The sequence below is a fragment of the Manacus candei genome, unplaced genomic scaffold, assembly GCF_025592945.1.
Source record: "Manacus candei isolate 608988 ecotype Guabito, Panama unplaced genomic scaffold, ASM2559294v1 h1tg000005l, whole genome shotgun sequence".
NCBI lineage: Eukaryota > Metazoa > Chordata > Aves > Passeriformes > Pipridae > Manacus > Manacus candei.
The window spans coordinates 9,794,064-9,814,234 of record NW_026138053.1 but is presented as its reverse complement, the minus strand read 5'-3'; the positions used below and the strand labels follow the sequence as shown (position 1 = coordinate 9,814,234).

General features: G+C 44.3%; 1 protein-coding gene across 3 annotated transcripts in view; it reads right to left on the bottom strand.

Moving 5' to 3' along the window:
- Positions 1-20,171, bottom strand: part of DNAJC6 (DnaJ heat shock protein family (Hsp40) member C6) — a 43,714-nt gene that overhangs the window by 3,380 nt on the left and 20,163 nt on the right. For all 3 annotated transcript variants that reach the window (XM_051797958.1, XM_051797965.1, XM_051797949.1), the window contains 16 exons: positions 17,599-17,749; positions 16,734-16,783; positions 16,500-16,648; positions 12,696-12,818; positions 10,144-10,277; positions 9,314-9,508; positions 8,841-8,958; positions 8,041-8,120; positions 7,668-7,861; positions 7,494-7,574; positions 6,394-6,834; positions 5,288-5,440; positions 3,792-3,860; positions 2,953-3,087; positions 1,063-1,323; positions 428-573 (listed from right to left, as the gene is read on the bottom strand). In XM_051797958.1, coding sequence (XP_051653918.1) covers positions 428-573; positions 1,063-1,323; positions 2,953-3,087; positions 3,792-3,860; positions 5,288-5,440; positions 6,394-6,834; positions 7,494-7,574; positions 7,668-7,861; positions 8,041-8,120; positions 8,841-8,958; positions 9,314-9,508; positions 10,144-10,277; positions 12,696-12,818; positions 16,500-16,648; positions 16,734-16,783; positions 17,599-17,749 — 2,480 coding nt within the window. The remainder of the gene's footprint in view (positions 1-427; positions 574-1,062; positions 1,324-2,952; positions 3,088-3,791; positions 3,861-5,287; positions 5,441-6,393; positions 6,835-7,493; positions 7,575-7,667; positions 7,862-8,040; positions 8,121-8,840; positions 8,959-9,313; positions 9,509-10,143; positions 10,278-12,695; positions 12,819-16,499; positions 16,649-16,733; positions 16,784-17,598; positions 17,750-20,171) is intronic.

Here is a 20,171-nt window from a genome sequence, read left to right as displayed (position 1 = left end):
CTTTGGAAGACATTTGTCTGTCTCTAATTGATCATTAATTTTTATGTCCCTGCTAAAAATACTGACTTGGTAACACTTCAGTCATTAGATGGAATAGTCAGAAGTTGTGGTTTCATATTTCAAACATAGAGCAGGACAGACTGAATTTCCTTCCCTTCTCAATAGATCTGCAGTTTGGCAATTTATTGAGGAGAGATGAGAGAATTCCAAAGCAGGCAAGATTAATGAGGCAGAGGATTAGTTCAATAAGCTGTACTTGCTAATCAGGGCTGGAGTGATGTTGAAGACCAGCAGCCCAGACAGTAACACTGAGTAAGGCACTGCTGATGTGGTCTGGTTGAGGACAGAAATGTAACCTTGAAGTTTTAAATCTATTCAGGATGAATGACACATTGACTGTAAAACCATCACCAAGAATTTTGCTTACTTTTAGTTTTTCAGGGTCCATCTCCTTCGCCATTTCTTCTTTTCTCATCTCAGCTATTGTTTTGGGGCCCTTCTTGTCCTTGTGAGCATTAAAGCCTTGACCAGATAATAGATCTTCAAAATCTGCGGACACTTTTGGCTTTGAATCTTAAAAAACAAGATTTGAAGTTGTTATCACAATATGGGTATATTTAACTCAGATTTTCTACCCAGGTTACCTCCCTCAATCACATTAAAAATCTCCCAGTGCTAATGAGCATGTGGATTCCCATAGACGATCTTTAGGTTAATTTTACTTTTGAATTATTATTATTGAATCACAGAATCAGAGAATGGTTTGTGTTGGAAGGGACCTTAAAGCTCATCTAGTCCAAACCCTGCCATGGGCAGGGATATCTTCCCGTGGGTCGGTTTGCTCCACACCCCATCCAACCTGGCCTTGAACATTTCCAGGATTATTATTGAAGGCCATTTGGAATACAGGATTTCCTAAATAACAGCACACTTTAGAGTCTAGGACAGGATATATCATCAAGTGATCAACATGACTTACTTGCTTAAGTGACCTGCAAAGGTGTTTGAGCATTATATCAACATGAGGAGCTAACCTGTGGGGTGGAACTCCGTGGCCCTTACCAACATTAGCAGGTCCTTTCCCCCGGTCGCCCTGTGCTCCAGGCATGGCTGAGAAGCTCACGTTGTAGTTGGGTTTGTTCTGAGGGGAAGCGTGGGGCACGCTGGGCTGGGCTTTAGGCTGAGCCTGCTGCCAGGTGTACCCAGCTCCCTGCTGCCAACCACTCCCACCCATGGGCTGCGGCGACGGCTTCTGTGGTGACGGTGGGAACCCCCCGCCCATGCCTGTCGGAGTGGTCGGCTTGCTGGCAAAGGAAGGGCCACCTGCAGGAACAGGGAAAGGAGGGATGGTGGCTGTTACCAATAGGGTACTGACTTGCCTTCCCGAAAGGGAATCTAAGCAAAATCCCCCAGGTGTCTGGTTTCAGCTCTGCCACGAACTTGGTTTTGCAACTTCAAGCAAAGCCCTTCAAATTCCCTGTCATTGCTCAGTGAGCTGGTTAAAGGAAAGCACCTGCCTTTGAGGATTGTACAGGAATTGGAGGAGTGGGTGGCTGCAGAAACACAGGGAAAGCTGTGTGTGGCTAACGAGGAGTGCATGGTGGCAACACAGAATCACAGAATGGTTTGGGTTGGAAGGGACCTTAAAGATCATCTGGTTCCAAACCCCCCTGCCGTGGGCATGGACACCTTCCACTAGACCACGTTGCTCAGAGCCCCATCCAACCAAGCCTTGAACACTACCAGGAATGGGGCAGCCACAGCTCCTCTGGGCAACCTGTGCCAGTGCCAACATCCAGCTGACGTGTTGAAATTCTATCTCCTCATGCTGTGCTGATGTAATGCCATCCCACAGAGTTGTGTGTTTCAGCACCTTATTACTTAGGGGATGCTTCTCTGGCTCTGTTTGGAGTGGGAGGTACCCAGTGTTAATGTTTTATTATTTGAGACTGACATCCACACTCGACTCTGAGCTCTGAAATGTGTCATGGAAACTGCATTAAGTGCTTTAGACTTAGTCATGAACAACAAAATGTGGTTAAATGTCCTGGGGATGCCAAGCCATTTGTTTTTAAACCCCACAACTTTCCTACAGAATCCATGCTTTAAAAGCACCTCGGTGGCTCCAACATGGGTCTTGGCAGACTTTTTATTTTGCTCCTGCAGAGCAGCTTGAGATCCAGCAGAGGGAACTGGGAAACCTAATTCCAGAACCATGCTGGTACTGACGCAAAGGGGAAAACAAACATCAGAGAAAACCACAACGGCTCCAAAGAGCTGAGGGCAGTGACAAAGGAAAAATCTATTTACCAGAGTCAGAGAAGCTGACATGCTGGGGTTTAAAGAAAACTTCAATAATTTCTCAGAACTGCCTTTTTAACTCTGGAGTTGAGGGTTTGCTGATTGTTTTATGTGATAAAACAAGGGAGAAAGGCTTGTCTGAGCAACCAAGCAAACAGCGCTTTTTAGCCAGGTGCAAATACTCCACCTTTAAAAAATACTGCAAATTAGAGGCAGATTAGTGAGGTTCCACAGGTTTCCTCACAAAGCACAAAAATGAGTCAAGTCTAGAAAGAAACAATTCCTCTAGAACCCCAGTAGCTTTGAACAGCCAAATTCTCCTCCTATGCCCGTTAGTAGCAGTTCTCCAGTCAGAGTTGAACACAGAGCATCCTTAGCCAGTGTGTTTTAGACTTATTAGAAGTTATGCTTTGCAATTCATGGAGGTCCCAGCTGAGGTCCCAGCACATTGCCAGCAGATTTTTTGACAGAGGATCAAGAAAACCGCAGATCTGTGAGAGCTTCCAGAGAATCAGGCAGAAGGCAAAGCTTGACAGCAGCACTGGTGTGCAAGTAGGTTGAGAGGACCCTCACATACAAGGCTGTTCAGCCTATTTCTCTAAAAGAATGCTGGTAATTTATTCTTTTATTTACTCAGTAAGAGATGCAAACCTGCTAAACTTGCTCCAAGAGTCCCCAGGTCAGCAAACGGATCCAGTGTTTGGGGTTTAGGCTGATGAGTGGGAGTGCTGTGGAGGGATCCTGTAGGACTGGTGGCAGCAGACTTACTTCCCATTCCTAGGCCACCTTAAAGGGAAAAGACATATATATGTAGAAAACAAAAAATAACTCATTTTTTACCCCTGTTTGACATGAGTGCAGCTCTTACCCAGTGCTCAATCACATGATGTTAGTAGACTATTAAAACTGAGGCAGGTTCCTAAGCAGCCTCAGCTCAGCGTTGGCCCAGACTAGTTGCACACCCACTCACAATTAGGCTCAGCACAGGAATGTTCCCTAGACTGTCTGCAGTGACAGAGTAATTATGACAAAAGGATATATTTTAAGAACTAAAAGCCTTCAGGAAGCAACCTCAGTAGGACATACCAAATCCCAAGATTAGAAAGAATCGTGCAACTATTTAGTGGCATCCCAGGAATGCACAGCACTTCCCAGGTCCTTCTGGTGGCTCTGCACTGGAATGAAACACACCTATGTACACCCTCACCAAGCACCTACCTGGCTTTGAGGAAACAAACCCAGATTTTTTTGAACAGAAGGAGTTTAGAAGTCTTTAGCCAGATCCTCACCTGGACGGCTGGGAGACCAGGACAACAGGTACAGCAAACCTGCTACAGTTCAGCTGACATAACTGACATATTCATTGAGGTTTTGGTGTGTTCCTCAAGGCTTTAAGCAGCAGAAAGAGGGAGCCTGCTCTCTGCCCCACCTCTCTCAGGGCTCCTTAAGGTTTGGTTTTGCTAAACACCCTGAATTTTTGTGATACATACCTGCTTTGTTGGGCCAGTCCCAACCACTGGAAACATCTGGTTGTATGGAAACTGTTGGAGTGCTAGAAGCTGAGGAGAATGATTAATATAAATATCTCAAAGTAGTACAGGAAAACCAACATAATCCAGTGTCTGCTAAAAGATACTTGAACTCTATGAGCAAGGTCTATGAACCTCTAGTGGAAGATGTCCTGCACAGGGCAGGGGACTGGAAATGGAGGATGTTTCAGGTCCCTTCCTACCTTAACCCTTCTAGGATTCTGTGAGTCCAAGAGCAGAGGACAAAGAGCAGGAGACACAGTATTGTGTCCACCCTTGTGAACTTCTCCCCCATGATGGGCATTACAATTTTAATGTTTTTTTCTGATCTCGTGCTATCCAGAAGTAAGTGGGGAAGGACACAGATTTAGAGTGCTCATATTATGATAACTTTGGTCAGAGCCTTTATATACTTATTTATAAAATCTTTCCTACCAAACTAACACATGGGGGGTTGTGTTGCTGAATACATCTCAACCCAAGGAAATATTCTACATGAAAAGGGCAAGAGAAAACAAATAAAGTAAAGCAGCCCACACAGATGTAATCCAAAAGGACATACACAGCCTGTCCTTTAACCCTGTCTCACATAAAGCCTGGATGTCTAAGGCATTCACCCTGGCAGCATTTCATTATCCACAGATATCAGCACTGTCATTTAATACTTCACCATGCTGAGATGCCATTGAAATTCCCTTCATTAGTGCAGCCAGCTCCAAGTGTGACCCCATGTCTTAATCACAGAGTGAATATCGAGTACCCAAGTCTGGAAAAGCAAGGATGTGAGCAGTGCCAGCAGCACACTACTTGCCTCCTTGGACATTCCAGCTTTCCAGGGAGATGGTTTCACCCAAAGGACATGTGTTAGATGGTCAGACACAAACAAATCCATTTCTGAATGTGTTTCAGAGAAGGTTACAACATTAAATTTTGGCATGGGGGAGAAGGTTACAACTAAGGAATGTTTCAAACGAAGAGAAGAAAGTCCAGTAAAGGAAAAAAATTCCTTCTCTTCACATAAGAGTCAAATTCATCTGTGAATTTGGTCAGGGTTACTATAGAATCTAAAGAAAGTAGATGCCTATAACTAAAATCACCAAAGGATGTGTGCTTTCTCTAGCAGACCATGCTGTATTTAGTCAATTAATGATAGTTTGGTTCAAGTGAGACCTTATAGCCACAGGAAGATGAGAGCAGACATTCTTCATGCTCTCTTTTTTTTTCATTTGTATAAATAGCTTATTAATTTAGTCTAAGACTTGAGCAAAACTAGGCTCATCCTACCACACTTAAAATGATGAATATGCTTTAAGTCTGAAATCTCTTTCCTGTTTAGTGGGGTTTCTGTGGTTTTGAGCCATTTTATGGTGAGCATCAGTTTGTACTTAATGGCTCCACGGCTATTTAAAAGCAGCATTTCACATTTATTTAAATATAGAATAACCTCCCTTTCTTACCCATGTGAAAGGGATCACTGTGCACAGTTGGTGAAGGGCTTCTTGTGGCTTGAAGGAAAGGATCCCCAGGGACAGCAGATGAACCAAGAAAGGAACCTAGGAGGTCGGGACCAGCTTGCTTGGGGCTACTTCCAAATGGATCAAAGGCAGTGGCTGTAAAAACACATTTGAGAAAACTAAATTATTAACTTGTACAATGAATTGGCTTCAGGGGAAAGACACTGGGACATGGAGAGATACAATCCATACAAGTTGTGTACTGTGTTAATGATGCTACCCATTACTTAAGTTTCTCAATCAATTACTACTCTCATCTCACATGCTCTTATTCTTGCTTTCTTGGCTTGGAACAATTTCGCTGTGTGATCCTGGCTCTACAAAGCACAACAACAATATCCATAAATATTTTCCTGATCTGTTACTGCACCTCTGCCTTGTGAGATGTGTCTGCACGACCTTCCCACCCCTGGGCAAATGCCCCAGACTGAGCCTACAACAGCCACAGCAAGATGAACCTTCTCCAGGTAAAAGCAACCCAGTTTCTTCCGCTGAAACTTGTATTCTTCTCTGCTCTCTTTTCCCTTCCTCTGTTCACTTAACCCTCCAAAAGATCCCTCTTTCTAATATCTATCCAGCCATTCCTTCTGCCTGCCTGGTCCTGGTCTATCTTGGAAGAAACAAAAGTTCTGTGTTTCCTAGTCCAGGATCAATATCACAGCTCCATACCCACTAAGTTAAAAGAGAAATTAAATTCAAAGTGCTATGGGTCTAACCAAAACCTGAGAGGATTTTTTTTTAAAAACTAACAAGCTCCTCCTATGCATTATTGGACACATAGGAAGAGCAAAACTGAGGATCTCCAGTGGCTGTTGGTGTAAGGAGCCCCCAAACTTTTGGGTGTGCTCCAGTAGAGACTTTAGGGAACAAACTGGTTCATGTTCTTGACTGTGAAGGTGCACCACCAAGGCTGGTCTCTTGGCATCCCCCACAGCTCTTAATTTTCATGAAATGGGGGTACCCAAGAGGAAAACAAGAGGCCGGAGCCTCTCACCCAGTGTGTTCTCAAAGCACATGCCCCAGGTCCCACGCGGCACAGCCACCATTACCTTCTCCCACCCTTGGGGACGGGGATGGGGACGCTGAGGCCGCGGAACGCCGAGGAGTTGACTGCACAGATCCAGGTCCCCCCACGTGGAAAACCTCCTCAGCAGCAGGCTGTCCACTCTGACTCGGGGCACTCGGCCCTCCAAACAAATCACTCAGCAAGTCTGAGTTAGAGGGGGCAGCCGTGGGCTGCGAGGGAAAGTTCTTGCTCATAGGGCTGCCATCCAGGCCCAGCAGGTCCACATCTTCAGGAGGGGGTGGTGCTGGAGGTTCTTGTTGCTTTTTGCTGTGTTTTGGTGTCCCGTGGGGCTTGTCACCGCTGGCATTACTGTGCTGACTGGAAAGGGACAAGAGTTCGTCATCTGACTGTTCGCTTTCCTCATGCACCAACGCTGCTCGATCCTCTGAGGTGGGGTGAGAGCTACTTTTGTCAGATTTCTGATCTAAATGATGATTAAAAATAAAATTAGGTATCTGTTAGTTGTGTCATCACAAACGTCCCATAAAAGTCAGCTTACAAGCAGAACACAAAGCTACTGAGAATATCACAGCAGGATATCACCCCAAAAGCTACTGAGAATATCACCCCAAAAGGGGTGTCCAGCCCTGGCACAGGCTGCTGAGGGCAGTGGCTGAGTCCCCATCCCTAGAGGGATTTAAAAGCCGTGTGAATGTGGCACCTGGGGACATGGGTGGCAGCCTTGGCAGCGCTGGAGAACGGTTGGACTTGATGACCTTAAAGGTCTTTTCCAGCCTAAATGATTCCATGATTCCTTTGCAAAGACTAACCTAAATTTTATCATCAAGGTTTATTTAAAGTTTTAGCATCAAAGAGGCCTCAGGTGAAGCTTCACACTAGAACTATGTCAATAATCATCCTAGGCCAGTAGCACAGGCCAGCGATGTTTGAAGAGGACATTGCAGGAAATTAATTCCCACTCAATTGCAACATAAGGGTGTGCCCAGCTACAACACTGTGATCTAATGGGAAAGCCATGCTACAATGGGATCCTTCAGCCTGGCTCTGTGCTCCAAGGAGGGGGGAAAAAAGCTGTTTATCTTGTTCAAAGCAGATTTGACTTTGAAGACCAAGCCTGTGTACCTTGCCAGCTGAGAGAGGAGAAGAATGCACTCTGCCCAACATTCCTGATGTTATCCTGGGGTGAATCCGTGGGACCTCTGCCTGCAGCACAGAGCACCAGAGACATACAATCAAGCTAAACCAAGCTCAGCCTGTAGGTAAGCATGTAAATGGATAAATCTCTGCTGCCCTTACCTGCCAAAGCAAGAGTGTCCTGGTGCTCCTGGTGAGAGGAGAAGAGGATGGATGGATTGATGTCTTTTGTTGTGAAGTTCTCCCATGGGGGAGTTAGTTCAGTTTGTCTATCTGTGGACTGTATTTCTATGTCCAGTATAACATGAAAGAGCTGAGGATATTTGTCTGGAGAGTCACAGGCATCCAATTCAGGCCTAAAGGGGACAAGAGTGGTAGAGTTTTAAAGGGAAGAACATTTCTGGCAAGCTATATAAAGTCTCTCAATATATGCAGGCACAGAGACTTCTCGTATTTCATCTGTGACTGTTCTCCCTCAGCCTTCATAAGGCTTTTATGTGTCAGGTATGATTAATGTTCAACTTCAGATACTCACTTGGTGAATTTTAGAGTGGTTGTTCCCAGGGCTATGAATCCAGTATGAAATTGAATTTGGAATATTTGTGTGTTGGTCATCTGAAAAAAAAAACAAACAAAAAACCAACCTGCAGAGCACCGGATTGAACAAGTGCTTAAATTCCTGAAATTAAAATAGCTGTTTATATGCAGTTAGTTAAGTCTACCCTACTACCAGCTACTATATAGACTATTCTTAACTGCTGCATAAGATAATTCATTCTGCTTGTTCTACAGGCAGCAGAGCTTTTCCTTCTCAATATTCCCAAATATTCCAAATATTTCCATCTGCCTTAAACCCTGCTGCTGCAGCCTCCACATAGCAGAAAGCCTTCATAGCCTTCAGGTCCCTGCTTCCCTTTATTTCTGGGATCCACTCATTAGTTTTGCAATTAAATGAAGCTGTTTCCACAGTTTCATTTAATGAAATTATTTATTTGTTATTTTATTTATTTATAAACAAAAGAAATAAATAAAGTAAATTTTATTAGTTATTAATATAAATAATTAAATTTAAATAGGTTTGGGAGCAACAGGTTTGTACCCCAGGAAAACATAAGAGCCTTTCACTTGCAGCAGAGGCTTCAGGAAAATATTATCTCTACAGCAACCAGCACCAGTAACAAATGGGGAAGACAAAAACATTCACTGGTCACTCTGCCACTTGAATATTAAGGTTTCCAACATATAATCAGGCAAATTATCAAGGTCCCATGTTTAGCCACCTCTTGGTTCCTCACATTGCCTCTACCACACAAGAGAAGTTAAACAAGCTCCTACTTTGGCTTGAAGACGTCCCCCAATGGTGGATCTCATGTGGTAGACAGAAACAACGACATCTCCATGGACAGTGGCTCCCAGGGGAATTAGGACTTTCCCTTCTTGCACACGGTATTCTCTTTGAGGGGAAGAGAAGGAAATCCACAGTTAAGGTCCCTCCTACCACCCATCATCAGGCTCAACATAAAACTGTCATCTCCTTCAGGGCAAGCAGGGAGAAGGAGCATTCAGTGCTCTGTTTGGTGTTAGGGTGAGTTAAAACAAAATTATTTCAGGGGGTAAACCAACACAGCACTGAACAATCCCACCACATGACAACCTCAGACTCACTCTGGCTTTTTATTTCAACACTAAGCACTAACTTTCAATTAATTTTGATTAATATCTTCATTTATCAGGCAGCCTGACAAAGTTATTAGACATATTCCAGCAAAATGAAGCTCCTAAGGATGGGAGGAGGTCACAGAACTCACTTCATCCTCTCATACTCCTGGGCAGTGGTGAGGATCCTGGTCTCTCCGCTGAGGATGTCACAGAAGGGCCGGCAGCCGTTGCGTTGCTTGTTGAAACAGGGGACAGGGCTGAGGGTGACTGACTTGATAGTGAGTGGTTTGCAGTGAGGAACGATGGGCTTGTCTGCTATTAGATCACAAATATATCCTATGTACCTGCAGGCAGAGAAAGCCAGTGCTGAAATCGCCATCCCAGGTGACCAATTTCCATTTCATACTCGAAGTCTACCTTGCAATCCAGTGAAAGTGCCATTGTACTCCATGTACTCCAGCATCCTTGCAGCTGGCACAAAACCTACACCTCTGTTTCTGTAAGGATGCGGCTGACACAGGAGAGGGATTCACCCAGGCCCTGTTAACCACAGGTTCATCACAGGAAGGTTTGGGTTAGAATGGACCTTTAACAGTCATCTGGTCCAACCCCCTGCAACAGGCAGGGACATCTTCAACTGAAATAATAGGATAATTCAGGTTGGAAGAGACAGCTGAAGTTCACCTCTCCAGCTCTTTGCTCAGGGCAGGACCAGCTTCCCAACTCTATCTCAGAACTGGACTATGTGCTGGGGTAATACCCAACCAGGAATCTCCAAGGACAGCAATCCCACAGCCACTCTGGACAACCAATTCAGCATGCGTTCACCACTTCACTACTTATTTCTGAGGAGCAAAGTGGAGTCTGAATGTCTGTCTCAGCCTGGGGCTGGGCACACAGTGCCAAAACACACGACAGGGACTCAGGCAGTTTTTACCATGAAGAATACACATCATAGGGTTTAGTCAGGATTCTGTACCTCCTGTGAGATGGCCACAGTACAATTCCAGGTCTCTTTGTGTTCAGCAGCTGCATGGCAGGGCCAGGACTAGAGAAGAGGTGACAGAAACAGAACATGGCGCTGACCAGAACTGCTGAGGCTGCACGGCCGTCCTGTCAGAAGGGGCAGGGAGAGAAAAGTGTGTGAGTATCAGACAAATCCTTAGAATTTCAGCTCTTCCTTAAATCATAAAAAATCATTTGTCCAGAAAGACTAGGATTGAGACCACCAGCTGATGAGGATTTTTCTGTTTTGTGTCATTTGTTTAATATCCAGGACTTCAGTGAGTGGCACTGGGCTGGATCAAAGTTAAGGTAATATCCAGGGAGCAGCCAAAGCTGAGGATGATTTAGGCTTGGTTTTAAAGCCCATAAGTACATTTTATCTGCAAATGTTGGTGTTTCATGGCTGCTCTCAAACTGTAAAATTACAATTATTTCAAACATAGGCCTGGACGTGACTACAGGGATCAGTGTACACCCATCTCACATGTGCAGGTACTTGTCTAAGAGAATTATCCTGGAAGAGTTCATAAAAAAAAATCCAGCCCGAGGCTCCCTCACCCAAACACCTCCACAGCCCTCAAGCTACAGAATGTTCCTTAGCAAGTCTATGGGGCTTTTCAGGGTGATTAAGGATGAAAGTATGATGAGTAGGATGAGTCAGATTGATGGACCAAAAATACAGAAAGAGCAGGAAAAAATCAGTGTATCCCCAGTGCCCTGAGTCCCTCCTATACTCAGGAATATAGGAGGTGATGAGTCATATGGACTCTACCCCAGCTCTGGTGAACCAAACAAAAAGAAAAAGCCCTTCCACCAAAATCCAGGTCTGGATATTCATGGCACAGTGATGGATATGAGAACCTGCTCAATCCTCCCAGAGTACCATGACACCCAGCTCATGTCCCCCTCGTGTCAGAGGGGACAGAAGATCCCAGAACTCAAAACTCGTTTCCAAGGAAGAAGTAGGAAAGCTACTGCCCCATCAGGCAAGCAGTCCCCCTCAAAGTCTGACACAAGTTAAAGTTATACAGAATCATAAAATCCCAGACTGGTTTGGGCTGGGAGGGACCTTAAAGCCTATCCAGTCCCACCTCCTGCCATGGGCAGGGACACCTTCCATTAGACCAGGTTGCTCCAAGCCCCATCCAACCTGGCCTGGAACACTTCTAGAGATGGGGCAGCCACAGTTTCTCTGGACAACCTGTGCCAGGGCCTCACCAAATGGCATTCCAGCCATTTTCTGTAGGATTTGCCATGCTGGAGCTGACCCAGACCCTGGGAACCTGCTTGACAGTAACAGGCTGTTTCCTTTTTTAAGGTTTAGCCCCTTCAAATTGCTTCTGACAAGATCTCTCAGATTCATATAAACCGAGTGGGCTTCTGCAGACTTGTTAGTGTTGGAAAGGACTCCCTATACTTTACAGCATTATCCTGATATTCATTGCTCAAAGGACAGTAAAGGAATTTGATTCTTGAGCTAATTTCCAGGACTGGAGGCATCAAGTGCATCTTCCTCTCTATTTGAAGGGAATTTACATCTGGTAGCCTCTGGCTGTGCTGTACAAGGCAGAAATGCCAGACTCATATGTGAGGTCTATGCAATTTGGGATCAGTCATTTCCTCCGTTCCTCCCAGTTTATGCTGATCAGGGCTGACAGCCTCCTGGATTTAATTTAGGCTCCAGGAGCAGAACACTACTCTGCTTTTGGGCATTGCTGTCTGTCAGTATGAAAGGCTGTACGGGGTAAATTACAGATTAGTCCTACAGAATCACACCACTCTTCTGCAGCCCATCTACACTTTGCCCTGTGCTGAATAACCCTTGTGAGGGATTTACCATTTCAGCTGTGCTGCACAAAGAGCAGCAGAAGGCAGCTGGGCTGCTTCAGCCAGGCCTGACAAGTACTGATAGCAAGAGACTTCAACATTCTCAGATTCACAGTCTGACAGAATTGCCATCTATGTGTGTTCTGCCCAATTTCCATCAGCCTTCAGTCTGGAGGCTCCGTTTTCTCCTGCGACTACTTAAAATAAAGTGTGAAGTCATAGAATCCCAGAATGGTTTGGGCTGGGAGGAACCTTAAAGCCCATCCAGTCCCACCCCCTGCCATGGGCAGGGACACCACCCACTAGATCAGGTTGCTCCAACCTGGCCTCAAACATTTCCAGGGATGGGGCAGCCAAAGCTGCTCTGGACAACCTATTCAACTGGGCAAATCACAGCAGCCTGACAACTCTTAGAGTAGGTTCTCAGGTGAAATTCAAACGTTTTTGCTCCTCATCACCTCTACAGTTCACTGCTAGAACAATTGTAACCTCTCTGGCTTTGCATTCCTGCTTCTTGTTCAGTTTTACCCCTCCCAGCTTATCTCTACAGCTGCACATGGACGATGATGTCCCTCTCTATGAGTTTTATTACATCCCTTTTTCTTTTAGAAGCTGTCCCCCTCCTTGCACACAGACTCCAAACATGCAATATGACTTATGGCTCATCATGTGGTGACTTTTTGGTCACTCTGTACGTACCATGCAGTGGATGACACAGACATTTTTGGGGTTCTGCTGCAGCCAGTTGTGCATGTTCTTGCAGACAGCGTAGAGGTTGTGCAGACTGGGTGCCTGTCGGACTGGCCAGCTACATTCAGACACCTGCAGGAAGGACACCAACAACATAACCAGCTTTGTAAGAGCATTAAGCCAGGCCTGCTTTACAAATGCTTTCTCCCCAGAAACCTACTTCCCTTTTACAACCTACAGTTATGTGCTTGAAACCTGCTCCATCTCTCCCCACGCATAATTCTGCAACGTGATTTCCATGAATGATGAGGAGGCAAACAAAAAAGCATTCTCAGTCAAATAACATAAAACTGATGTGTTGGTCCTGACTGCACATTTTAAAAAATTTACATTCCACGTCAGATTATCTCGAGTGGCCCTTTCATAATGCTCCAGTCTCACATTGATGTCTGCCATATCTAAAGCCTTTGTACAACGTGTCCCTAAAAACTACTGCTCTGATTTGCAAAGGGTACTGAACATCTGTTGTTCTCAGTCGTTTTGTGTCATAGCATTCCCAAGCCCTGTGTGACAGATATTAAGCTGATGAAAGGGAATCTTCTGTTAAAAAAAAAAAAATCATATCTGAGTAAGTATAGTTAATATATGAGCCAGGAAAATGAATGACTCCTTAGAGCTGAAAAACCACAAATCCTAAAGTATATCTAGTTACTATTCATCAATGTACTAGTTCTGAGTCATAACATCTCTAGAACAGTCCTTGCAGTCTCAAGCAGCACATCAAATAGCCTTAGACAGACACCTCCCTTTCATCTGGTTTTAATCAAAATATCTTTTTTTTTAAAGGCATTTCTGGCTAGAAGAAATTTAAAGGAGAAATGTCATGAGGCTTGTCCTCAGACAAAGAACTGGTTTTCTCTCTCGGCTGACATTTGGATCCTGCTTAATGAGAACAGGGAAGGAAGGAGATGATCTGCCCAGATGTTCTTAAACTCACATATGGTTCCCATACCTGTTTTATCTCTCAGAGGAAGGAAGAGCTCCAGGTTTCATAAAACTTGTGCTCAAGGTTCTGTCTTACACCTGCACAACATCTTGGAGCAGAACCAGTCATCCTGACTCAAACCAGAGAACCACTAAGCTGTGTGTTGTGTCAAGTGACAGCTCCAGGGACTCCCAGAGGATGCAGGGATAGGCCAAGCTGGCAGGACTGCCTAACCCAGGCATCCATCCTGCTGGCAGAGCTCTGCTTAACATTTGGTAGACTTTTGCCTAATTTAATATCTAGGTATTCACCTAATCACTTTTTAGACTCACGAAAGCTTTTGGTCTCCAGAATATCCCAAAGTTCAGCTGTACCCTTGGTGAGCAAGTGCAGGTTTGTGTTGTAGAAACCACCCAAAAAGTCAAACCATGCTCAAAGTTTGGAAGGCAGGGAATGACCATTCCCTATTTACCCTCTCTGCAGCATTACACTCATCCCCCACCCTCTCCTGTCTCAAGAGTTGTGGTTTGTCTCACTCCTGCTGTTGTACATCCTTCATTTGTGCTTTTAGAATTAGTATGACCAATGACCCTTTCACTGATGATCTTCTGAACAAACCTCACACCAACACACTGTCAAGCATCTGGAAAAGTCATTATCACTTGTCTAGTAAATAATATACATTTCCCAACAGTCCATAATTATATATTTATGTTGCCTATAATTACACATCTGCCTGTTGGTTGGCAATTAAGAAATTAAATCTGCTCTATGTAGCATTTTGTTTACATCAAACATAACCTCCCCACCACTCATGACACACAACCTTGGGGAAAAGTAACAGGAATTCTTCTAGAGCTCTGGGAATGAGCAGCCAGAGCTTGTTTTACTTGAACAGTAGGGCAGCAAGTGCCAAGAATGTGACCCAGAAGGGACTTTGAAGTTTGGGTTTGTTTAATGTTATATTTGTGTTACATGTTTTGAAACTGCTCAGGCTTCCTCAGGCAGATGTGAGCTCTCCTCTCCTTTCCTGTTGGGGACACAGAGAGAACAGAGCACAGCAAGGTCTCAGTGTGAGGAGTCATAAAATGGGTTGGTTTGGGAGAGAACTTAAAGTTCATCTCATTCCACCCCCTGCCATGGGGAGGGACACCTTCCACTAGCCCAGGTTTCTCCAAGCCCCATCCAACCTGGCCTTGGACATTCCCAAGGATGGAGCAGCCACAGCTTCTCCAGACAGCCTTTCCCAGTGCCTCACTAACCACTCATAGTCCCTTGTCCTCCTTGATAGACTGGGCACCTGGGGCTTTGTGATCCACTCAGCCACATCCAGGCAGGAAAATAGCCCAGCAGGACATTAATTCATCTCCCTCCTGTGCCACTACGCAGCAGAGTGACCTACTTTGATCTTAGGAACAAAACAGTTTTAAAGAGTGTAGGAATTCAAAATTTTCATCCTGACATCTTCACCCACAGCAGAAAACACTCTGAAGGTGATTTCACCTCCTTGATGGCCCATTAGTATCTTTTACAATATATATGAAGTTCAACCTTATAAATGTTTCATGTGTTGTGCTATGCACCTTCATTTTCATGTAAAATACTTGGAATCAGTACTTCCTAGCTCATAACCTGAAAGTACAATATTTTATTAAAAGATGCATCTTTTTTTTTTCCTGTGAGAATCAAGGCAATGGTTCCAAAACACCAGGTCATGTTTTGAGAGTGATGTACAAAGTCACCTGCTAAGATTTTGAACAGGTAAAATTTAGGATTGGAGGAGTTATAGACAGATCATATAACAATAGAAGTTTAAAGCTGGGCTTTCAGAAGTAGATGGATCTTCCTTCACCCACCAACAGCAAGTGTTGCACCAGAACCAATCAAGACTGAAGATTCAGAGCCCTTAATATCTTTTAATTAGTCTTTCCTTTTCATTTATTCATCTTTGAAGTCATGGCTGTTTACTGAAGGTCTCTGAGAAATTTGCTTCGTGAGTGATTTCTGGTGATCAGAGCAATTGCTGAAGGTAAATTCAGCTATACCTCAAATTAAAATTAAATTAGGCTTATAGGTTAGATTAATTTATCCTGACTGAGGGTTAAGCCTGGCAACTGCTTTTGGCTTTTTTGTTGAAGGAAACAAAAAGTTAGAAATTTAAAAAAAACCAAACCAAAACAAAACAAAACACATCAGTCCCTTCTGGGAGAAGGAAAGAACAGGAAGTTTTTGGAAAGATTAAATCTAATCTTGCATTTCACCAGCAGCATTTCATAGAGATTTCCTCTAAAAGCCATTAATGAACCAGAGCCTCGCAATGCTCCCGTAATACTGCTCTGGTTTTAGAGAGGGGAAACTGGGCCACAGAGTGGAGGTGGGTTTTTAAAGTCACAAGAGCCAAAATGTCCCTTAGAACTAGTTTCCAGTCCTGTGCTTTGCCTGCTAAGGGCTCCTACTTGTTTAAAGCACAGGATTGTTCAACATGAAAATAATCTGCCTTCTTATACTGGTAATTTCTTTCAAAGCCCTTTCATTTTATTCTTTATTTCTCTTCAGCAGCTTCTAACAGCTCTATATGAGATCAGAGCAGTGCAGGCTCCACTCAGTGCCTCTTTCTGACATGAGAATTATGCCCTGAACTTTCCAGCTCTTTAATCCCTGTGATCCCAGGCATCAGCTAAAACCCAAAAACCACCATAGCAGCTTAAAAACACCTCTAACTCCTTAATCATCTTCTTACATTCTGCCATGCTCAGAAACAGGACCTGGTGCCCCTTTTCCCAAGGAGTTTCACCCCTTCCTCCTGTTAAACTCTTGGAGACACTCACCCTGTTGTGGAACTTGGCACTGCGATAATATTTGGGGGACAAGTTGAAGACGGTGTAGTGGTCGGGATGTCTGGAATCCAAAAACGTCCTCACATCTTCAATGTGGTTCCTGAATCCCAGCTCCACGCCCTCAGCCGGAAAAGACATCACTAGGAAAGCAAGGAGAAGCCAGGCTGAGTCTTTATGTAATTCTGGGGTACCACAGGTTGTATTTGTTCACTAAGCAGCACTTACCTATGATTCTTGAGGTAATGTAAGAAATATCCAGTTCCCCCTTAGTGTAACTAAAAGAAGACAAATCAGGAGACAGACATTACAAAAGCAGCACATTAGAGGAACCAGAAGTGTTTTCCCACAAAAATCTGCTTATCAAACAAGGAAAAATGATCTTAAAAATAACTCTTAAGAAGAAGGAGCAAATGGCTTCCTGCAGACAGTGACCCAGCCTTCCTCTCTACACATGCAATTAACTGACTGAAGGACTTGCAAAAAAGGTCCCTTTTCCCTTTTGTCATTAATTTTCAGTGCAAATTTTCAGGAGAAATCTCTGGTAGTTTGCCACTTTGCAGATCCCTCAAAGCCTCTGAAGTCTTGCATGCATTAAGTTTCTTTAATTTCTTATAGCCCCATATCCCTTGGAGGTGGGCAGAGAGCCAAGCACAGGGGAGCACGCCAGCAGAGTCACCAAAGCAAAGTCACCTCAGCCCTTTCTTAGATTCAAAAGGTGGATTTAGTGATGGGAACATCAGCAAGTAGAGCCTCAAGGGAGGGCATCGATATGAGCCAGTTTTCAGTGACAAAATATTCAAGTGGTAGTTGAGTAGGACCCCGCAGGGAATCCTCCAGGAATTGGAGACCAAGTACTCCACTTGCACTGGGAAGGGGGTGCTCATCTACTATGAAGCTTAGATTGTTTTACTTTGTATTTCCTGCTTCCTTGAGGTCAAATACCAATTATGAGACAGAATCAAAGAAGCCACTTGTGATTTTCACCTCCTTCCTTCATTGTGTTCCCTGGGAGTTGTGCTGTGCTACTCAGGTGGCAGCTGGGACTGGCACTTTGCAGCCAGTGGTTTTACCTGCTTCAGCTGTACTGTACCTGGCAACAGACTGCATGACCTTGGAAGATGTGTCTTTCAGGGTATCCTTCAGGTTATCCTTCAAATTGCTGAAGAGTCTCCCTGCTCCTCCTTTCACCATATCTAGCAAGCCTCCCCCATAGCTGGACTCCATGTCTGGTGATGAGGCACCTTCAAGTACAACAAAATCAAAGGCAACATCACTTGTTTGGAACAATCCCATTACTCTGGTCAGACTCGACATATTCACAGGGACTCTGTCAAGTGAGGGGAAAAGTGGGTTTACTCATCAAAGTCAAGATTTCCCCGAGATGAGGGATGGCACATTCTTGCCAGCTGAGCTCAGAAAACAGTCTTAAGATGCACCAGAGGTGGTTTAGGTTGGACTTCAGGAAGAAATTCTTCACAGAAAGGGTGATTAGACATTGGAAGGGGCTGTCCAGGAAGGTGGTAGAGCCTGGAGGTGTTCAAGGAAAGACTGGATGTGGCACTCAATGCCATGGTCTGCTTGACAAGGTGGTGTTGGGTCATAGGTTGGACTTGATGATCTGAGGTCTTTTCCAACCTAATTGATTCTGTGACTCTGTGACCTTTAAGATCCCTTCAAACTCAAGCCAGTCTATGATTCTAAGCTCCCTCACCTCTCCAGCCAACTCAAAGTAAGAGTAGCTCTTCAGCATGAAGCTGATTTGTTGGTCACAACCAAGACCAAACCAACAACCACCTCCACAGGGACAAGAAAAAGGCCCTCACTAGTTTATACAACACTAAATATATACAAATATACATTTGACTACAGCTGGATGACTGAAGGTTGTCCAACCCAAATCATTCTATGATTCTATGATAAAATGATATTTTAATTGCTTATCAATTACAAATTAAGCTCTTGACTACTTAAAAAAATTGCTGTCTGTTTACTAGGCCTCAACTATTTTGATTTTAACAAATTTTAACTACATTAGTTATATACATTTGTTACCTCATTATGTCTGGTTCTAGAGCATGTCCATGAGTGTTGTTAGATACACACTACTGAAATATTGTTCACATAACCATCATCACCAAAAGAAATATTCTAGAGGCATTCAGAATTTTAAGAAACATGAAAAAATCCCATTAAAATGCTCCTACTGATTTACTCTGTAGATTACCAAACCCATTTAAATGGCATTTACCCTTTCAAACCTGCAGTGAGATATCGATAAATCCTTAAACTGGAGATTCATGGGCAAAGTGATGTTATTTATTCCCCAATGCTTAATGCACTCCTATGTCATGATCCACATGCACTTCACCCCTGTGCTAGACTGGTAAATTTAGAGGCCACCTCTTTTCCTCTGCACTCTGCCAGCTTCAGAACAGAAGATACCTTCTCAAGGCACAGTGATATGTCTTTTGCCAAAGTACTTGCAAGTATTCACTTCAAATATGATTAAAGAAAAAGAGAAAGAAAAAGAGAAAGAAAAAAATCAAACTAACTCATCTTGGAAGTATGGAATCAGTGTTAGATCTCGCCTCAAAAAGTTTGTTTTCATGTTACTCTGTGTTAGAAGAGCCAGGGATGGAAGGAGGAGGAGATGTTCAAAAGGCACTTTCAGTTCTGCAGGTCAACTTTTAACAGAAAGGAAGGCAGAAAGGTGGTAGCTTGGAACAGGGAAAAGGGGACAAAGGGATCAGAGGGCTGATGGCTCTGGACAAATTCTTACAGTTGGAAGTGTTGTAGGAGAGGACAGAAAGGCTTCAAGAGTACAGAAAACCTAGAATCTTTAGAAATCCATCTGAAGATTTAAAAAAAGGGAGAGAGGAGGAGAAACAGGGAGAATTAAAATGTCACTGTATTTCTAAAAGAATCCATTAATTGCAAGTTTCCTGTGCACACTAAAGCAGAGGAACAGAAAGGATGGCTAATGAAGAAAGATGGCACCAGAACAGGGAGGGCTGAGCCCCACATCCCACACATCTTCCTTGGACACCAGCCACCTCACAGGCATCACCACCACCGCCACTGCACTTCCCTGAGCTGTGCTCAGTGACAGCTTTGTTTGCTCTTATTGAGAATGAAAGTCCTGAGAAAAGAGCAGCTGAGTTGTCCCTGAACCCCTGGCCAACCTGCAGGGACTGTGACCTGTGGCACAAGAAGAACCAAGGACACTCCCTGAGGTGGAAGGGATGATCCAGTGGCTGCTCCCTCTCTGGAGGAGCAGGAAGGAGGGTCAGGTTTCTCTTGCAGATAAGGTGATCACCAGGAGCTTGGTCAGGTGGTGAGTGAGCAACTCAACAGCATTTCCCTGCTCAGAAAAATCTTCCTACCAGACACAGAAGAGGGAAACAGTTCTTTCCCTCAGCACAAAAGCAAAGGGCACATTATATATTGAAATGAAGTGCCCAAGGCACATGACACCCCCTCCTTCTCCTTCATCCCACCAGGAACTGCATCCCAGGTGCTTATTTGTTTATGCAGTGACCAAAGCCAAAATTAAAACTCACAGACTCCACACAGGCCCCAGAAGCATCTCCCAAGGAGAACTTAGAGCACCTTCCAGCATCTAAAGGGGCTCCAAGAGAGCTGGAGAGGGACTTTGACAAGGGA